Here is a 17648-nt window from a genome sequence, read left to right on the forward strand (position 1 = left end):
TTAATCTTTAGTTTGCTTGAAAAAAGGCAACTTCAAAGAATGGACTATGAAAATGGCTTCTTTCAACCATAATTAAAACTAGCCATAGTTTAGGGTTCAGACATAAGACTAAAATGCTGTCAACAAACAACAGAAACATAATTTTCTGAACTCACAAACATGCTGAAATAAGAGAGGGCAAGGATAGTTAACAAGTCAATTCAACTAGGATGACTCCCATAAGAGTAAACCATGGTTTATTGTGACATCTGACCCATGGTCACTTTGTTGAGAGGCAAGTGGGAAGGGCACAAGCCTGAATCTAGCAAACCATGTTTAAAGACAAACTCCTTAGTGGAACCTGCTCACAAAATTGTTCATTTTGGGGTCAAGAAGCTAGCATTTGAAGCTGATGTTGCAAACCATGGTTTAGGCAAGCCGTGGTTTACCGTGTTGTCTGAATTCACAGAACCAAAGTTAGAGAAGTTTCCATCAACTACTGGCTGTACTATGGAGACATGAGTGAATTTATGAAGTGTCTGAAGGAAATGGAAAGCAAATAAGCAGTTCAAAACTTACATTTACCCGTTGTACAGCTGCAGGTACAATCCAAAATTAGGGCTCTTAACTGGTCAGAATGATTTTTCATTATGCCCCCCCCCTTTTTTCACGAGCAGGTGATGAGAGAATCTGCTTGCATTTAAAAAACTAACTTCATTCCCCATTATATGTTAGTGAATAAGCCAGTGTTATAAATCACATTTCCATCTTGCATGTTTGCACTAAGCAGTAGGCTAATATACTGTATTTTTCGCTCTATAAGACGCACCAGACCACAAGACGCACCTAGTTTTTGGAGGAGGAAAACAAGAAATAAAATATTCTGAATCTTAGAAGCCAGAACAGCAAGAGCAATTGCTAAGCAGTGAAAGCAGCAATCCCTCTTGCTGTTCTGGCTTCTGGGATAGCTGCGCAGCCTGCATTCGCTCCATAAGACGCACATAGATTTCCCCTTACTTTTTAGGAGGGAAAAAGTGAGTCTTATAGAGCAAAAAATATGGTAGTTACTCCAAGTTCAAGCCAGAATTGGAAGCTGTAGACTTCTTACCTTCCTGCCACAGCACAGAAGAGGGTGGGGGTCAATGTACACAACTGAGGCTCATTCATGAAACCAACTTTGTGTCCCTCAGCCAATGGACATCATCCCTGATCACCGGCTATGGCTGATGGGAGTTGGCAGTCCAGTATCCACATGGCACAACATTGGCTGTCCCTGATGTAATGCTAAAGCATAGCTTCATATGCAAAATCTTTAAAAAGGTCTTTTAATTTTTTAAGCTTATTTTCACAAGTCTGGTTCAGTTTTGGAGATTACACAGGCAGGCTTTAACATGTTCTGTTTGCATTAAATTCAGAATTCTTTTAAATATACTATAACTTTATAAAATTTGGAGGCTGGAGAGGGTTGTTCCATTTTTTTCTAGCGTTCTTGTTGATCATCAGTCAGGGTGATGCAGTATCACTTATGCCAGTGAATATTTGTTAAAACAACTTGAAATTATTCTAGAAACCTGCAAGATTCCCAGGACGCTTTCTTAGACTCTTCCCTACCCCACCCACCGCCAATGTAGAAAAGTTATGCTGTCGGTATAAGAAGGCATGGTTATCATAAACTCCTTGAAACTGATGCAATGCTCTGAAACCCATGTTGATCTTGTTTAGATTTAGTTAAACAGCCAGACCTGCATATATGGGAGACATTGGTCTGATGCACGTTCCTGCATCTAAAGAGCATTTGGTCTGATGCAAGTTCCTGCATCTGAAGAATGTTTGTTCAGCTCTGAAAAGAAGAGCTGACCATTTGGCAAGGGACTTCCCTCTTTCCTGGTCAAGTCACTGACCAGAAGTAGCCTCTCCAGCTAGGACTGCAGAAGGAGGTGCCATCATACTGTTTTTGCAGGAATAAACCCACCTAATTCAGTAGGAGGCCAAGGAACTCAGAGACCCCAGGGATGACCCTGTAAGCCACAAAGTTGCATTACAGTTAATTGCAGGTACTTGGCATCTCAAGAAGGTTCTCCCCACCCACCCTGCAAATTTAAAAATTTTGCTCCGTGTTGGGGCTTGTGCCAGTAAACTTTGTGCCACTAATATAAGCACCATGCAGTCCTGTTTGCTTTACCGAGTTTGCAGTGAGTTCCCCAGCGTAATAGGGGCAACCGCCCAAGGGAGAGGTCCGAGTCTCGCTACGTGCAGCCACTAGGATGAAAGCTGCTCCTTTCTCCTAGAGATTCCTTGTCGCCCTTTGGCTTGCGATATTTACACTGGATCCAGACTCTGTACATGGTGATCTGTTTCCCTCTGTTCACTTGGAGGCGGCGGTCCACAATGTTCTGGGCTTTCTCCAAGCCCGCTGTGGAGAACAGCAAATCCAGCTCATCTAAGGGACACAGGAAAGAAATGCGATTTTAAAGTACCGTATTTTTTGCACCACAACACTCACTTTTTTCCTCCTAAAAAGTAAGGGGAAATGTCTGTGCGTGTTATGGAGGGAATGCCTACGGGTGGCATGCCTGCGGATTTTCCTCCTCTAAAAACTACGTGCGTGTTATGGTCGGGTGCATGTTATAGAGCGAAAAATACGGTATAATGTTGCAAGGCGGTTTGTGATAGAGATGGAATAAAACGAGATAACGACAACAAACAGCAATAAAACCAGTGATAATCTTTTAAAGAGACCGAAAGAGTAAAAAGGTTTTGCTGCCTATCGAACTGAGCAGCGGCAAAGATAGGTGAATACCTCTTGGAAGAAGGAAATTGTCAAGCATAGAAAGGATTGGATGATCATTTTGGTGGGACTACGGTATTAATTTGTTTTTTATATCAACATGAACAAGGATACAATACATCCTCTTGTGCCTCATGGCATGTCGTAGTGAGATGTATTGAGATATTAATTGTTCTGCTCAGTCCATTATATAACACCATATGACACTGGTCTTGAAAGACCTACACTGGCTTCCAATACATTTCCAAGCACAATTCAAAGTGTTGGTGCTGACCTTTAAAGCCCTAAACAGCCTCGGCCCAGTATACCTGAAGGAGCGTCTCCATCCCCATCACTCAGCCCGGACACTGAGGTCCAGCTCTGAGGGTCTTCTGGTGGTTCCCTCGCTGTGAGAAGTGAGGTTACAGGGAAGCAGGCAGAGGGCCTTCTCAGTGGTGGTGCCCTCCCTGTGCAATGCCCTCCCAACAGATGTCAAGGAAATAAACAACTATCTGACTTTTAGAAGACATCTGAAGGCAGCCCTGTTTAGGGAAGTTTTTAATGTTTGATGTTTTACCGTGTTTTTAATATTCTGCTGGGAGCCACCCAGAGTGGCTGGGGAGGCCCGACCAGATGGCCGGGGTATAAATAATAAATCATTATTATGATCATCATTATTTGCCATAATAGCTGTAAAAGGATTATTTTTAAAATGTCATCAGGCAAGCTTATATGGCAAAAGGCGATGTGTGACATAATTCTGATTCCAGGTCACAAACCGCACCATGAATTGAGCCCAGAAATAAAGATAAACATAATGTGATTTCGTTGACTGCTTCCAGTCTGAACACTGGCAGGTATAAATTAATATCTTATGTGGAAGAGAAATACAGAATTAAAAGACCCTCTGGCGCAGCCGCCTCCTGCAAGACAGGACCAGCGACAACAAACCTCCACCCCCGTTCAGACAGAGGTTCCATGCAGAAATAACTTAAGAACCCTGTACGCATTGATACGATTGATATAAGTATTTGAAATACCCTCACTGCTCAGTGGCAACAAATCGTGTTTCGCATGAACCATAGTTTTCCCAATTCAGATGCCACAGAAACCCAGGAACGGTGATATGGGAGGAATATGAGAGCCTGCAGCATTTTCCAAACAACCAAACAGTATTCTTGGGCTGTGGCATCTGAATCAAGCCCGTATAAGTCTTGAACCTTTTTTTTAATCACATCGTCAGGGTTTTTGCTTTTTAAGAAACTGGTGTCCAGTTCTCAGGATCACTGCTCCACATATGTAGAAAGGCCGCAATGGAAATGGCTCAGAGCATCATGTTATATGCATCCATCCTGGCGTCATTTCTTCTCCCTGCCACCTGAACCAGCATCTTCTAAAACATCATTTCTTGCCTGCTTTGGGCCAGAGACCAAGCCTGCGCTGATTCAGCCTTTAAATCAGTGACAGCCAATTGATAAACAGTGCGGTAGGACCTGCAAGTTAGTTACCTTGTGTGAAAAAGTAAACTCTGGTGCCATCTCCTCTCACGTAGAAGTTATCAGCCAGACACTGACCTAAAAGAAAGGAATGAGAATTTTGACTGCAACTCCGTTTACTATCAATGGCCAAGAGGCTGATAAAGACATCTACCCCCTTTGGTTAATACTCAGGCACCTGCGCGGAGGGATGTGGTTCTGCAATTCAGCAGTTGCAAAATGTTCAGAAAGAAAAGGAAAAAGGCCTGGCAAGGTGTACATCAATTACGGTTGATGCCCTGGCTGAAAGGGAGCAAGCCAACCTGTACTTTGCTCCCCAAGATGCTCACAAGCATATAATTGACTATACACACACACACACACACACACACACACACACACATATATATAATTGACTTTTTATTTTTTGTATATCGTATTGTTTTATCGCTATGGCCGACAGCTGATGCAAATAAAGATGCATTCATTTATCTCACCGAGGGTACAGCAAGAGCAAACAGGGACATCGCCTGGCTTAAAATTACTTCCTTGTTCTGCTGCATGGGGATGAAACAAGGTGGGCTTAAGAGGCCCAAAGGTTAGCCTGCGTGAAAACAAGAAGATCCATGCCCGGTACCTAAAAGCAGAAGTTACGTCTGTCACTCTCTCACAAGCACACGTTCCATTTCTTTCAGCGGCAGGACCATGCCGGTGCCTTAACTTCCCAGTGAAGGCTAGAGGTTTTGTTTCTCAAGCAGCAGCAGCAGCAGCAGTAGTAATTATTATTATTATTATTATTATTATTATTATTATTATTATTATTATTATCAATACCCTGCCCATCTGGCTGGGTTTCCCCAGCCACTCTGGGCAGCTGCCAACAGAATATTAAAATACAATGGTCTATTAAACATTAAAAGCTTCCCTAAACAGGGCTGCCTTCAGATGTCTTCTAAAAGTCTGGTAGTTGTTTTTCTCTTTGATATCTGGTGGGAGGGCGTTCCACAGGGTGGGTGCCACTACCGAGAAGGCCCTCTGCCTGGTTCCCTGTAACTTGGCTTCTTGCAGTGAGGGAACCGCCAGAAGGCCCTCGGCGCTGGACCTCAGTGTCCGGGTAGAACAATGGAGGTGGAGACGCTCCTACAGGTATACTGGACCGAGGCCTTTTAGGGCTTTAAAGGTCAGCACCAACACTTTGAATTGTGCTCGGAAACGTACTGGGAGCCAGTGTAGGTCTTTCAAGACCGGTGTTATGTGGTCTTGGCAGCCGCTCCCAGTCACCAGTCTAGCTGCTGCATTCTGGATTAGTTGTAGTTTCCGGGTCACCTTCAAAGGTAGCCACACTTAGAGAGCATTGCAGTAGTCCAAGCGAGTGATAACTAGAGTATGCACCACTCTGGCAAGACAGTCCGCGGGCAGGTAGGGTCTCAGCCTGTGGAGCAGATGGAGCTGGTAGACAGCTGCCCTGGACAAAGAATTAACCTGCGCCTCCATGGACTGCTATGAGTCCAAAATGACTCCCAGGCTGTGCACCTGGTCCTTCAGGGGCACAGTTACCCCATTCAGGGCCAGGGAGTCCTCCACCCCCGCCCACCCCGTTCCCCCAAAACAGCACTTCTGTCTTGTAACCACTGAGATGCAGAGGGAGCAACTGCTTCCTTTACTAAATGGCAATACTGCCTGTTCCCTCCCCTTACCTTTTTTAAAGCGGAGTTGGGCTAGATCGTAACGGCCATAATCTCGTAATAAAATAATTCCGCCAGGTTTCAGTAGTTTGCTAAGTCTGTTGATTACACACTGCATTCTGTGGGAGAAAAACAGAGGGAAAAGACTCAGTAGCCACTGAAACATGCTAGTACAGTGGTACCTCTAGTTACAAACTTAATTTGTTCCGGAGGTCCGTTCTTAACCTGAAACTGTTCTTAACTAGAGGCGTGCTTTCACTTCGCTAATGGGGTCTCTTGCTGCCACTGTGCCGCCGGCACATGATTTCCCTTCTCATCCTGGGGCAAAGTTCTCAACTCGAGGTAACTCTTCCAGGTTAGCGGAGCTTGTAACCTGAAACGTTTGTAATCTGAGGCATTTGTAACTCAAGGTACCACTGTAATCTAACAGTTCGGAATAACTAGTGAAAGCAAAATAAAGCTTCCAATAAACTACAGTGGTACCTCATGTTACATACGCTTCAGGTTACATACGCTTCAGGTTACAGACTCCGCTAACCCAGAAATATTACCTCAGGTTAAGAACTTTGCTTCAGAATGAGAACAGAAATCGTGCAGTGGCGGCGCGGCGGCAGCAGCAGGTGGCCCCATTAGCTAAAGCTGTGCTTCAGGTTAAGAACAGTTTCAGGTTAAGAACGGACCTCCGGAACGAATTAAGTTCTTAACCCGAGGTATTACTGTAATTTTGTTGCCCGTATTCAGCATGTGCTTACAGGTGCTCTAGATTTGCTGCAGTTATACAAAATGCAACTTTGCAAAATATCCCTCCCCCCGCAACCCCCCCCCCACATATTAGGCAAGTACAGACACAGCAGCAGCAGAATGACATACGTACTTTTCCGGGAGCAGAGCGGAAAGGACGAAGATGAGAACCACAACGTCCACGCTTTCGTCTGGCATCGGAAAGGGAGTCCCGATCTCACACAGGTCATGGACAAAGGCAAAGCAGCGAGAGGTGTCATATTCCGGATGGGCCTGTATGTTCACACAAGTATTCTTTGAGCACACTTCACGTTCTACCCTCGCCACAACCCTGCGGAACAGATTAAGCCGAGAATCGGCAGCCTGCCCACATCAACCCTACATGTCACAAAGTGAAGTTCAATTACTTCAGGTTTCCTCAAACTCAGCCCTCCAGATGTTTTGAGACTACAATTCCCATCATCCCTGACCACTGGTCCTGCTAGCTCAGGGGTAGGCAAACTCCGGCCCTCCAAATGTTTGTGACTACAGTTCCCATCATCCCTGACCAATGGTCCTGTTAGCTAGGGATCATGGGAGTTGTAGTCCCAACCATCTGGAGGGCCGGAGTTTGAGGAAGCCTGAATTGGGTGGTATGTGGGATGGGGCACTGTATTTAGGACACACCTGAAAGCTCACCTGTTCTCACTGGCTTTTGCCTGCAGGAATCTTTATTTGCTGCGTTCTTTGTTGCCTCTGTGTCCTGTTTTGAGCTGGGTGTATGTCTGTTTTATCTATTATCATCGCCACCATCACTTTAATGACTTGAGGAAAGCTTTGATTCTTAAAGGTGGCATAAAAAGTATTTTAAATAATTTTTTGGCTGAATAGAGCTTTTTATCTTGACCTTCAAGGCCAAATGTGCAAAAGAAACACACGCCCTCCCATCAGATGTCAAGGAAAGAACAACTATCTGGCTTTTAGAAGACATCTGAAGGCAGACCTGTTATGGGAAGTTTTTAATGTTTGATGTTTTATCGCTTTATTATTATTAATATTCTGTTGGGAGCCACCCAGAGTGGGTGAGGTATCAATAAGTAGTAGTAGCAGTTGTTGTCACTACATCTGACACAAAGTATGCATCATATATTAAACTTGCGGCATGGTACTTCATTAAACTGGGAATATAAATTTATGCTCTTGTCATTTTGCCTATTTATGATAGAACTGCATAGAGTGGTACCTCGGGATGTGAACGGGATCCATTCCGGAGCCCCGTTCACATCCTGAACAGATTGTAAGATGCAACTGCGTGTGCGCGGATTGCGTTTTGCCTCTTCTGCACATGCGCAATGTCATTTTGAACGTCTGCACATGCGCAAGCGGCGAAACCCGGAAGTAACGTGCTCCATTAATTCCGGGTCGCCGCCGAGCGCAACCCGAAAATACTTATCCTGAAGCGTATTTATCCCGAGGTATGACTGTATATGATTTTGTAATTTTTGTCTATTGCTATCCTCTGTGTTTATTGCTTTTCTCCCTGCTCCGGGATTGAAAGAATGGATAACAGGCTAGAAATACTGCAGATAAAATAAAGTTTTGGTGCTTATCTTTAAAGCCCCTAACGGCCTCAGCCCAGTATACCTGAAGGAGCGTCTCCACCCCCATAATTCAGCCTGGACACTGAGGTTCAGCTTTGAGGGCCTTCTGGTAGTTCCCTCACTGCAAGAAGCAAAGTTACAGGGAACCAGGCAGAGGGCCTTCTCGGTAGTGACACCTGCCCTGTGGAACGCCCTCCCACCAGATATCAAAGAGAAAAACAACTACCAGACTTTTAGAAGACATCTGAAGGCAGCCCTGTTTAGGGAAGCTTTTAATGCTTGACGGACTACTGTATTTTAATATTCTGTTGGAAGCCGCTCAGAGTGGCTGGGGAAACCCAGCTAGATTGGTGGAGTATAAATAAATAATAATAATAATAATAATAATAATAATAATAATAATTATTATTATTATTATTATTATTATTATTAAATAAAGATAGCCACTCCCAGAGGTCAAAGAGTAAGGCCTCCACCCAGCTCCTACCAATGTTCTCCAGCAAGGTTTCTACTCACCTAGGTAAAGAGTCAAAGGGCAAAAGCCTTGCTGACATTAACAACAGAATTGTATTAAGTTACAACATCAAAGGCCAAGTACTTTTAGAAATACAGCTGCATTTCCCACCTAGCCAAGACAATTAAAACATCTTCTCTTACTAAGCTTTGTTTTTTTTTACCTGGACGAGCTCTACCGCTGTTTTGGAGAAGTCACAGCAATATACAAACAAGCCCGGATCGCTGAAATAAAACAGAGAAGACTGGTAAGGCAGACAGAACAGGGAACGTATGTGGACTAAGGGGTTCAAATTTACACTGTACTATGATCTTAAATGCTTTTGAATTATGGTGCTGGAGGAGACTCTTGAGAGTCTCCATTCTGAAGGAAATCAGCCCTGAGTGCTCACTGGAAGGACAGATCCTGAAGCTGAGGCTCCAGTACTTTGGCCACCTCATGAGAAGAGAAAACTCCCTGGAAAAGACCCTGATGTTGGGAAAGATGGAGGGCACAAGGAGAAGGGGACGACAGAGGACGAGATGGTGGGACAGTGTTCTCGAAGCTACCAGCATGAGTTTGACCAAACTGCGGGAGGCAGTGGAAGATAGAATTGCCTGGCGTGCTCTGGTCCATGGGGTCACGAAGAGTCGGACACGACTAAATGACTAAACAACAACAACAAATGATCTTAAAGAGAATTTTTACAAAGTGATGTATCATTGCTATTTAACTCCTGAGAAATTATTCAGAATAAACGAAGATGTTTCAAATGCTTGCTGGAAATGCCAAGAACATGAAGGGACATTTTATCATGCTTAGTGTACATATAAAAAGGCTAAAAAAAATTGGATGTGGATACATACGTTTTAAAGGTTAATATTCAATCGATGCCAGAATTTGTTTCTTTTATGGCTAACAGATACACAGTTAGAGAAGGGTTATGGAAGATTACAGTACCAGATTGCTATTTGCACAAAGATGGAAAGATACAGCCACTATAGAGGATTGGCTGATAAAACTATTGGACTTGGCTGAGATAGCAAAGTTTAATTGGAGAAAAATCATTACCGGCATTTGTTAAGGTTCAGAAATTTCTTACGGACTTTTTGCATGAAAGAGAAAATGATATTATCTGGATTTGAAGAAAAAAAATGCTGGTTTATGAAAGATAGAATGGCTGGGATCATAAGGAATGAATATCATATGTAGCTGCAGGACAGAGAACCGGAAGTCCAAACAGTGTAAACAAAGCCCCACAGTGCCTCTGTTCTCTTTGGGGCTTCCTAGAGGGTTTTGGTGTGGTTTATAAAAAATATGCATTCTTCAGGTTTATACATTTCACAAATTTTTCAATCATTTTGACATTTCAAAACTTGACTTCCTTCCCCCTCTTTCTGCAGTTCCTTAAATTTATGTTTAATATCTTCTGCATATCCAAATTAACTTAATTGGCTGATTTATTCCTCTTCTTTAAATATATGCTTTTATGAAACTGCAAGTTATTGCAACAATCCTGCCAATGTTCTTAACAGTTTATAATTTGTTTGTAAATATTCCACAAACTATTTCCATTCTATAATTTTTAAAACTTGTAATCTTGATTTCTTATTCTTCTTGTAAGTTTCACCATTTCTGCATATTCCATAAGTTTTTGTATCTATTCTTCCTTTGCTGGGATTTCTGCTTCTTTCCATTTTGGGGCGAGTAACATTCTTGTTGCTGTAGTCGCATACAGAAATAGGTTTCTATAGAGTTTAGGTTGTTCTGTCCCTATAATTCCCAAAAGAAAAGCTTCTGGGGTTTTTTTTTAACAAAGGTTATTTTAAACATCCTTTTCATTTCATTATATATCATTTCCCAGTAAGCTTTAACTTTACTACAAGACCACCGGTTATGATAAAAAGAACCTTCTTTCTCTTTACAAGGGTTTTCTTATGAGCCACGAGAACTTTCTGGCTCTCTCTGGCCATTTCTGGGTTGGAATTGAATTATTTCCCGGCACCATGCATATGCACAATCATGGGTGAGTAGAATGTGCGTGAGCGTACGCTACAACAGCAGCAAGAATACTCATCGCAAAGTATTGGAAGACACAAGACCTACCCACCTTGGAAGAATGGCAGATGAAGGTGATAGACTACATGGGACTGGCAGAAATGACTGGCAGAATCCGAGACCAGGGGAGAGAGACAGCGGAAGAAGATTGGAAGAAATTTAAGGACTATCTTAAGAAACATTGCAAAATTAATGAATGTTAGAATGACGTTGGTTTAGAAATTACGTGGTTTCCAGCTATAATGGATAAGTAACATGAGAAGAAAGGTTAAAAATTAAATGAAAAACAAGGGAAAGGATTTGCTGAATTAATAAATCAGAAGTTGGAATACAGAAAGGGGAGGTATGAGGAAGTCAGGGAAGTAAATTACAAGAAAATAAGGGATTGAAATTATACTTGTTTTTTGTTATTTTTGTCTGTTTTATTTTTGTTTTGTTTTTATATAAATCTCTGAAACTTTAATAAAAATCTTTAAAAAAAAAAAAGAGTAGAATGTGCGTGAATGAGGGGGATGCCTGTACCTCGATGTCAAAAATCCTCTGCACGGTGGAAGCAAAGGAAGAAGACGAGGTCACATGTGGGTCATTTTTGCCATGGTGGGGACATTGGGAATCCCAATGAAAGCAACATGAAACCATTCTAGATATTAAGTCTAAAAAACCATCTTATTGGTTTGTAAACCTCAGCGTATGATCTGCTTGCCGTCTCTCTTACTTGTTGGTTTGGAGGATGGGGAAAACAGTGTTTCCTGCTCCACAGCCCACCTGCCAATAAAGGAAACATAGTGAATATTTTCAAGCCTCTCCCCTTATGCTCTCATTTAATGCCAATATCAAATATATTTCTCCCCGGGTCAGCAGCTAGCTTTTTACAGGAGGGCTGCCTTGAAATACTGTATTTTTCCGTGTGTAATAAATAATAATAATAATAATAATAATAATAATAATAATAATAATAATAATAATTTATTTGTACCCTGCCCATCTGGCTGGGTTTCTCCAGCCACTCTGGGCAGCTTCCAACAAAGATTAAAAATACATTAAAATGCCAGACATTAAAAACTTCCCTGAACAGGGCTGCCTTCAGATGTCTTCTAAATGTCAGGTAGTTGTTTATCTCTTTGACATCTGATGGGAAGCGTTCCACAGGGCGGGTGCCACTACCGAGAAGGCCCTTTGCCTGGTTCCCTGTAGCTTTGCTTCACGCAGCCAGGGAACCACCAGAAGGCCCTTGGTGCTGGATCTCAGCATCTGGGCAGAACATTGGGGGTGGAGATGCTCCTTCAGGTATACACGCCCCCATGTATAAGACACCCCCTATTTGGGGGGAATCCAAATTAAGAAAACGGGGGGGGGGGGATGCCCAAAGTTGTTGAGCTTTTTTGGGGGTGAGGTGGGGTTGACACCTCCAATCAAGCCCGGCCCTTTCCTCAGCCACCAATAACACAACCAATAGCCGAGGACGCTATCTGGCTCCCGGCAACATATAACACGGCCCCCCATGCACTAACGATGTATAAGATGAGCTCAAAATTTACAACATGATCTTTTAATAAAAAAACCTAATCTTATACACGGAAAAATACGGTAATGATGGGGTGTGGCACCACCCCACTCTGAAACAGACTGCCACCAGGCCCCATGACTATGCCCTCCCCCCCTCCACACAGGGGCATCATATGGTATCACTCAGGGACTATGTCTGGCCCAGGGGCTGCCAGTTGCAGACTCCTTTAATCACCACCCCCTCCAATTATCTTGAAATTATGCCTCTCAAAACTACAAAACTCGTGATCATGCAGTGAAACTGAAAGGCATCATGGCTGTATGCACAGAAAGGGAAGCTCTTCTAACAAAATGGCATCAAAGAAGTTTTATCTGGCCAACGTGTCTACTGGAGCCCACTAACCACATAAACATAGAAGCAAAACCTTTCATGTTCACTGCTAATATCCAATAACTGTTGGAATTCCTGCTCCATGATTGCAGTCATGGGATTGTTGTCTATCACATGATGGTGTATGTTTTGACTCCACAGAGTGGGAAGTGACGGAGACAGGATGTTTGTGTTACTGTGTTCCATGAAGTGGGACTATTGTCCTTTGTTCTTTTTCTCTTTGCTGTCTGATGCTAGAGAGAGAGGGAGCCATGTTGCAGTGCTCCGTGTGTGTTTATATGTAAATGAAGTAGATTAGCCAAAATGCTGAGTTCTGTCACTTAAGTTTTACAAACTCTGCAGATCCCTAAGTGTGCTGTTGTCAGTTGGCATCGGTCGCTGTGATGTTCAGGCTGAAGAAAGCTTTTGAAGCTCCTGAATGACTGACCAGGAGGGAGAGAACATGCCAGTCAGGCATGTGTCTCTACCAGGGTCCTACTCATAGAATCATAGAGTTGGAAGAGACCACAAGGGCCATCGAGTCCAACCCCCTGCCAAGCAGGAAACACCATCAGAGCACTCCTGACATATGGTTGTCAAGCCTCTGCTTAAAGACCTCCAAAGAAGGAGACTCCACCACTCGAGTGTAGGCTAAGCTCCTGACAACTACATGGGGGGGGGGAGGAGTGGATCAATAGCACAGGGTAAACATCACCATTAAACTCCATCTGTGAGCCTCCCCAAAGCCTATTGTTCGGAAGCAGAACGCTGAGCTAAGTGGAACTATAGGCCCAACAAAGCATGCTTTGGTTTCGATTCACTGTGCAGTTACCTCTAGTATTCTGTAAGTAGCAGATGACCCTGGGAAGTCTCTTAGTTTTTGTTCCTCCAGTTTCTGTGCTGCCACTTCTGTTTGCGTTTGCTGGGTGGAGTTACAACTGTTTATCTCCGAGTCCTGACGCTCCAAGATCCCAGTCTCCGGTGAACTAAGTCCATTGCACTCCCGAAGGCCTGAGCCTTTTGTGTTTTTCACAGCAGCAGCCTCAGAGGGACACACGTCAACCGTACTGGCATTCTGGTTTGGAGCCAGCTCAGGAAATTCGGTGAACAGCCAGTGCCGGTCCTTGAAAAACCCATTTTCGTGGGTTTTGTAAAAGTCATTCCAATACTTGCTGGCACTGATCTCATAAGCATCTGCAAAGAAGGGTACAAGTGAGAAAAACTCCAGTCCAAGTCCTTGACCAGAGAAGGAGCTTTGCAGTTTAGGAGACAACACCTTAAACCTAGAAGAAACTCTCAGTGGTTTTTTTTTAAAATTAAGCCAGCTAATTATTTTTTCCATCCAACTCACTCCAAGGAAGCAAATCCCAGAAGACGTATTTTGCTATGTAATTGTTCCCAGTGACGTAGGTTTCCAAACATCCTATTTGCAAAACTGTCCTCTGTAGATTGATTCAAAAAGCAGGCTGTGGGTCAAATTTTTAATATCAAAAGGGGCGTGCGGGTGAGGGGAGCCAAAACTCTCCCTTCCTACAGTCCATCATGCCAAGCACTTTCCAGGTTGGTTCACTTCTGCTATCAGAGCTAAGCTGAAGAATAGGACAGATTGAGTCACAGATCACAGAGTTCAGCTCCCCTTAACTGTTTAAACATTTGGATGCTAAGATCAGACCTGCACCCCCCCCCCCAGTTTATGCCTGAATGGGGAAGACAAATATGATGGGTTGCCACCATCTTATCTATTTTGACAAACATACCCAGACCTGTAAAAGCTATGGTTTGCGGTATTAGGTCAAGCCGGTTTCCAGTAGCTGTTGGGAGATAATTTCCAGAAACCTGTGTACCAAAAATGGGGGGGCGCTTCTATACACAGGACAGTCAAATCTATACTAATCTTTATGTTTTGATTATTTTTATTATGTATTTTGTGCTCTGTACACCGTAACTTTGTGTTGTGAACTGCCCAGGGATCTACGGGTATAAGGCAGTATATACATTTAATAAATAAATTAAAAATAAACAAACATGGAACTCATTGGGCACCTCAAAATGCACAAGCAGCAGAAGGGTGGGCTAAAATCTCCCCCTGGTTGCTTTGCAAGCTTATTTTGCATACAGATGTGGAAACCTCCATGTGACTTCTGTGACGGCATGTTACACATGAAGATTTAGCATGCTTCAAAGTTGGCTATAAAAGATAATGAGATTTTTTTACTTTTATTGCAACATGAAATTGTAATCATAATTTTTATCGTAATGACAGATTGTGTAAATTTTCTTTCCTTTTCCCTCCCCTCTTAAGTTGTACCCCCTTTTCAGTATTGTTCCCTTTTTCTGTTATGTAATAAGCAAGGGGGGGGAGAAAAAAAAAAGATTTAGCAAGCTTCAAAGGATGTTCGAACTGGGCGTCACTTGGCATACTTAACTCTTTGTCAGTTTTCAAATATTCAAAATAACCAGTGTGGTCCATTGGATTGGGAGGCTTTAGCGCAATACCTAGCAAACATGGATTCAGTGGGCAAGCACATCTATCTCGCCTTCCTATGTGTAAAAAGGGAAAACGGCAACAAACCCACAGCGTTCCAAGAAGCACAAACCTTTGAGGCTGACTTGTGAGAATGCTGAAGTTAATAGCGATTTGGAACTCTGCTTCACAAACAGAAGTCCCAATGGCACAAAACTGGCATATGAGGTCCAGCGCCGAGGGCCTTCTGGCGGTTCCCTCATTGCGAGAAGCAAAGCTACAGGGAACCAGGCAGAGGGCCTTCTCGGTAGTGGCGCCCACCCTGTGGAACGCCCTTCCAGAGCCAGTGTGGTGTAGTGGTTAAGAGCGGTAGTCTCGTAATCTGGAGAACCGGGTTCGAGTCTCCGCTCCTCCACATGCAGCTGCTGGGTGACCTTGGGCCAGTCACACTTCTGTGAAGTCTCTCAGCCCCACTCACCTCACAGAGTGTTTGTTGTGGGGGAGGAAGGGAAAGGAGAATGTTAGCCGCTTTGAGACTCCTTAAAGGGAGTGAAAGGCGGGATATCAAATCCAAACTCTTCTTCTTCTTCTAGATGTCAAAGCGATAAACAACTACCTGACATTCAGAAGACATCTTAAGGCAGCCCTGTTCAGGGAAGTTTTTAATGTGTGACATCTTAGGGTATTTGTGGTCTTTGTGGAAGCCGCCCAGAGTGGCTGAGGAGGCCCAGCCAGATGGGCGGGGTATAAATAATAAATTATTATTATTATTATTATTATTATTATTATTATTATTATTATTACAACGAACCTACGGGCACGATCCTCCAGCGTAACGTTAAGACTAATTTGCTCTGTTGACTTCAGTGGGGCTTAAGCACACCTCATTTCTTCTAGACTGGCGAGAGATATCACCACCAGAAGAGGTGATATCGTGCACTAATAATACCTTGTTGATCTTGTGGCACAAACTCTGTGCTGTTCTCTTGGACCTTTGCTTGTGCTGCGGCTTCCTGCTCCTCAGACCACTCCACGTTATCCCTGCGGGAAGCAAAGAAGCATTTTGTTAACCCTAGACACCGGAATCCATATGTGCCGAGCTAGCCTTGCCTGCAAGTGTACCATTGGTTCCCATTACGTTTCCGAGCACAATTCAAAGTGCTTGGCCCAGTATACCTGAAGGAGCGTCTCCACCCCCATCGTTCAGCCTGGACACTGAGGTCCAGCTCTGAGGGCCTTCTGGCGGTTCCCTCCCTGAGAGAGGTGAGGTTACAGGGAACCAGACAGAGGGCCTTCTTGGTGGTGGCGCCCGCCCTGTGGAACGCCCTCCCATGAAATTTCAAAGAAATACATTAGACCTTCGAAATACGAATTAAATTCATTCTTGGGGTCTGTCCGCAACCTGAAAAGTCCGTAGGTGGAGGCGCTGCTTCTGCGCACGGCACCCGAAAGTTACGTATCCAGAGCGGTACGTAACTAGAGGGTCCACTGTAAACAATTAACTGATGTTTAGAAGACATCTGAAGGCAGCCCTGTTTAGGGAAGTTTTTAATGACTGATGTTTTAATGTATTTTGTGGGCCTAGGACTTGCCGATCTGAAGGTCGGTGGTTCGAATCCCTGCGACGGGGTGAGCTCCTGTTGCTCGGTCCCTGCTCCTGCCCACCTAGCAGTTTGAAAGCACGTCAAAGTGCAAGTAGATAAATAGGTACCGCTCCGGCAGGGAGTAAACGGTGTTTCCGTGCGCTGCTCTGGTTCACCAGAAGCGGCTTAGTCATGCTGGCCACATGACCTGGAAGCTGTACGCCGGCTCCGTCGGCTAATAAAGCGAGATGAGCGCCGCAACCCCAGAGTTGGCAACAACTGGACCTAATGGTCAGGGGTCCCTTTACCTTTACCCTTTTGTTGGAAGCCTCCCAGAGTGGCTGGTGAAACCCAGCCAGATGTGCAGGGTATATGTAATTAATTAATTAATTAATTAATCCATACATAAATAAATGAATAAATATATAAATAGCTACTACTATTACAACTACTATTAACCAGCAGACAAACTGACCTCGAAGATCTAGGGCAACATAGTCCGGAACAACTGTGTTAATCTGGAGATGGGGGCGGGTGGACTGACAGATTCTGAAATGAAAGAGAAGCCTTGCCAACAAAAATCGGAAGGGACCCGAGGGTCATCTAGCCCAACCCCGTACAAGGCAGGAATCTCAGCTATAGCATCCATGACAGATGGCCATGCTTAAAAACCTCCAAGGGAGGAGAGTGCACGACCTCCTCTTTCACTGCAAGCTCCCCGCGGGCAGGGACCTTCCTCCTTGGTTTTGATGGCAGCTAGATTGGTACAAAGCGGGAAAAGTCGCACCGCAGTCCTCCTTTCCCCCACCTCTCCTCCTTACCAGGCGTTGTGCTGGAAGAGGCGAGCCGGGTCGGTGAGGAAGCGGTTCCCAAACTGCTTCCTTCTCCTCCCGTCCTGGCTGGGCGCCGCCATAAGCACGAGAAGGAAGGAAGGAATTAAGGCGGGA

General features: G+C 44.1%; 1 protein-coding gene and 1 long non-coding RNA gene across 3 annotated transcripts in view; one reads left to right on the top strand and one right to left on the bottom strand.

Moving 5' to 3' along the window:
* The window catches only part of LOC309354443, a 609149-nt gene that overhangs the window by 425398 nt on the left and 166103 nt on the right, over positions 1–17648 (top strand). The gene's annotated exons all lie outside the window — the stretch shown is intronic.
* LOC309354229 (tRNA N(3)-cytidine methyltransferase METTL2-like) lies at positions 1289–17647 on the bottom strand. 2 transcript variants are annotated; one of them, XM_081884299.1, is made up of 9 exons: positions 17523–17647; positions 16068–16159; positions 13487–13848; positions 11494–11543; positions 8905–8965; positions 6781–6920; positions 5919–6025; positions 4255–4320; positions 1289–2419 (listed from the first exon to the last, which is right to left on the bottom strand). In XM_081884299.1, the coding sequence occupies exons 1-9, from the start codon at positions 17612–17614 to the stop codon at positions 2226–2228; spliced, it is 1164 nt and encodes a 387-aa protein (XP_081740425.1). In that variant the 5' UTR covers positions 17615–17647; the 3' UTR covers positions 1289–2225. The 2 variants fall into 2 exon arrangements, with proteins under 2 accessions (XP_081740425.1, XP_081740426.1); XM_081884300.1 differs by lacking the exon at positions 4255–4320.

The sequence above is a fragment of the Podarcis melisellensis genome, assembly GCF_964234715.1.
Source record: "Podarcis melisellensis genome assembly, chromosome: 13".
In the NCBI taxonomy this organism is placed as follows: domain Eukaryota; kingdom Metazoa; phylum Chordata; class Lepidosauria; order Squamata; family Lacertidae; genus Podarcis; species Podarcis melisellensis.

Bases quoted from the DNA above. Each gene is read 5' to 3' on its own strand.
- LOC309354229 (XM_081884299.1), bottom strand. From the start codon at position 17,614: ATGGCGGCGCCCAGCCAGGACGGGAGGAGAAGGAAGCAGTTTGGGAAC. The intron at 11,544-13,486 runs GTAACTGCACAG...CTTTATTGGCAG, and splicing joins CTACTTACAGAATACTAGAG to GTGGGCTGTGGAGCAGGAAA. The intron at 6,921-8,904 runs GTAAAAAAAAAC...GTGAACATACAG, and splicing joins CAGCGGTAGAGCTCGTCCAG to GCCCATCCGGAATATGACAC.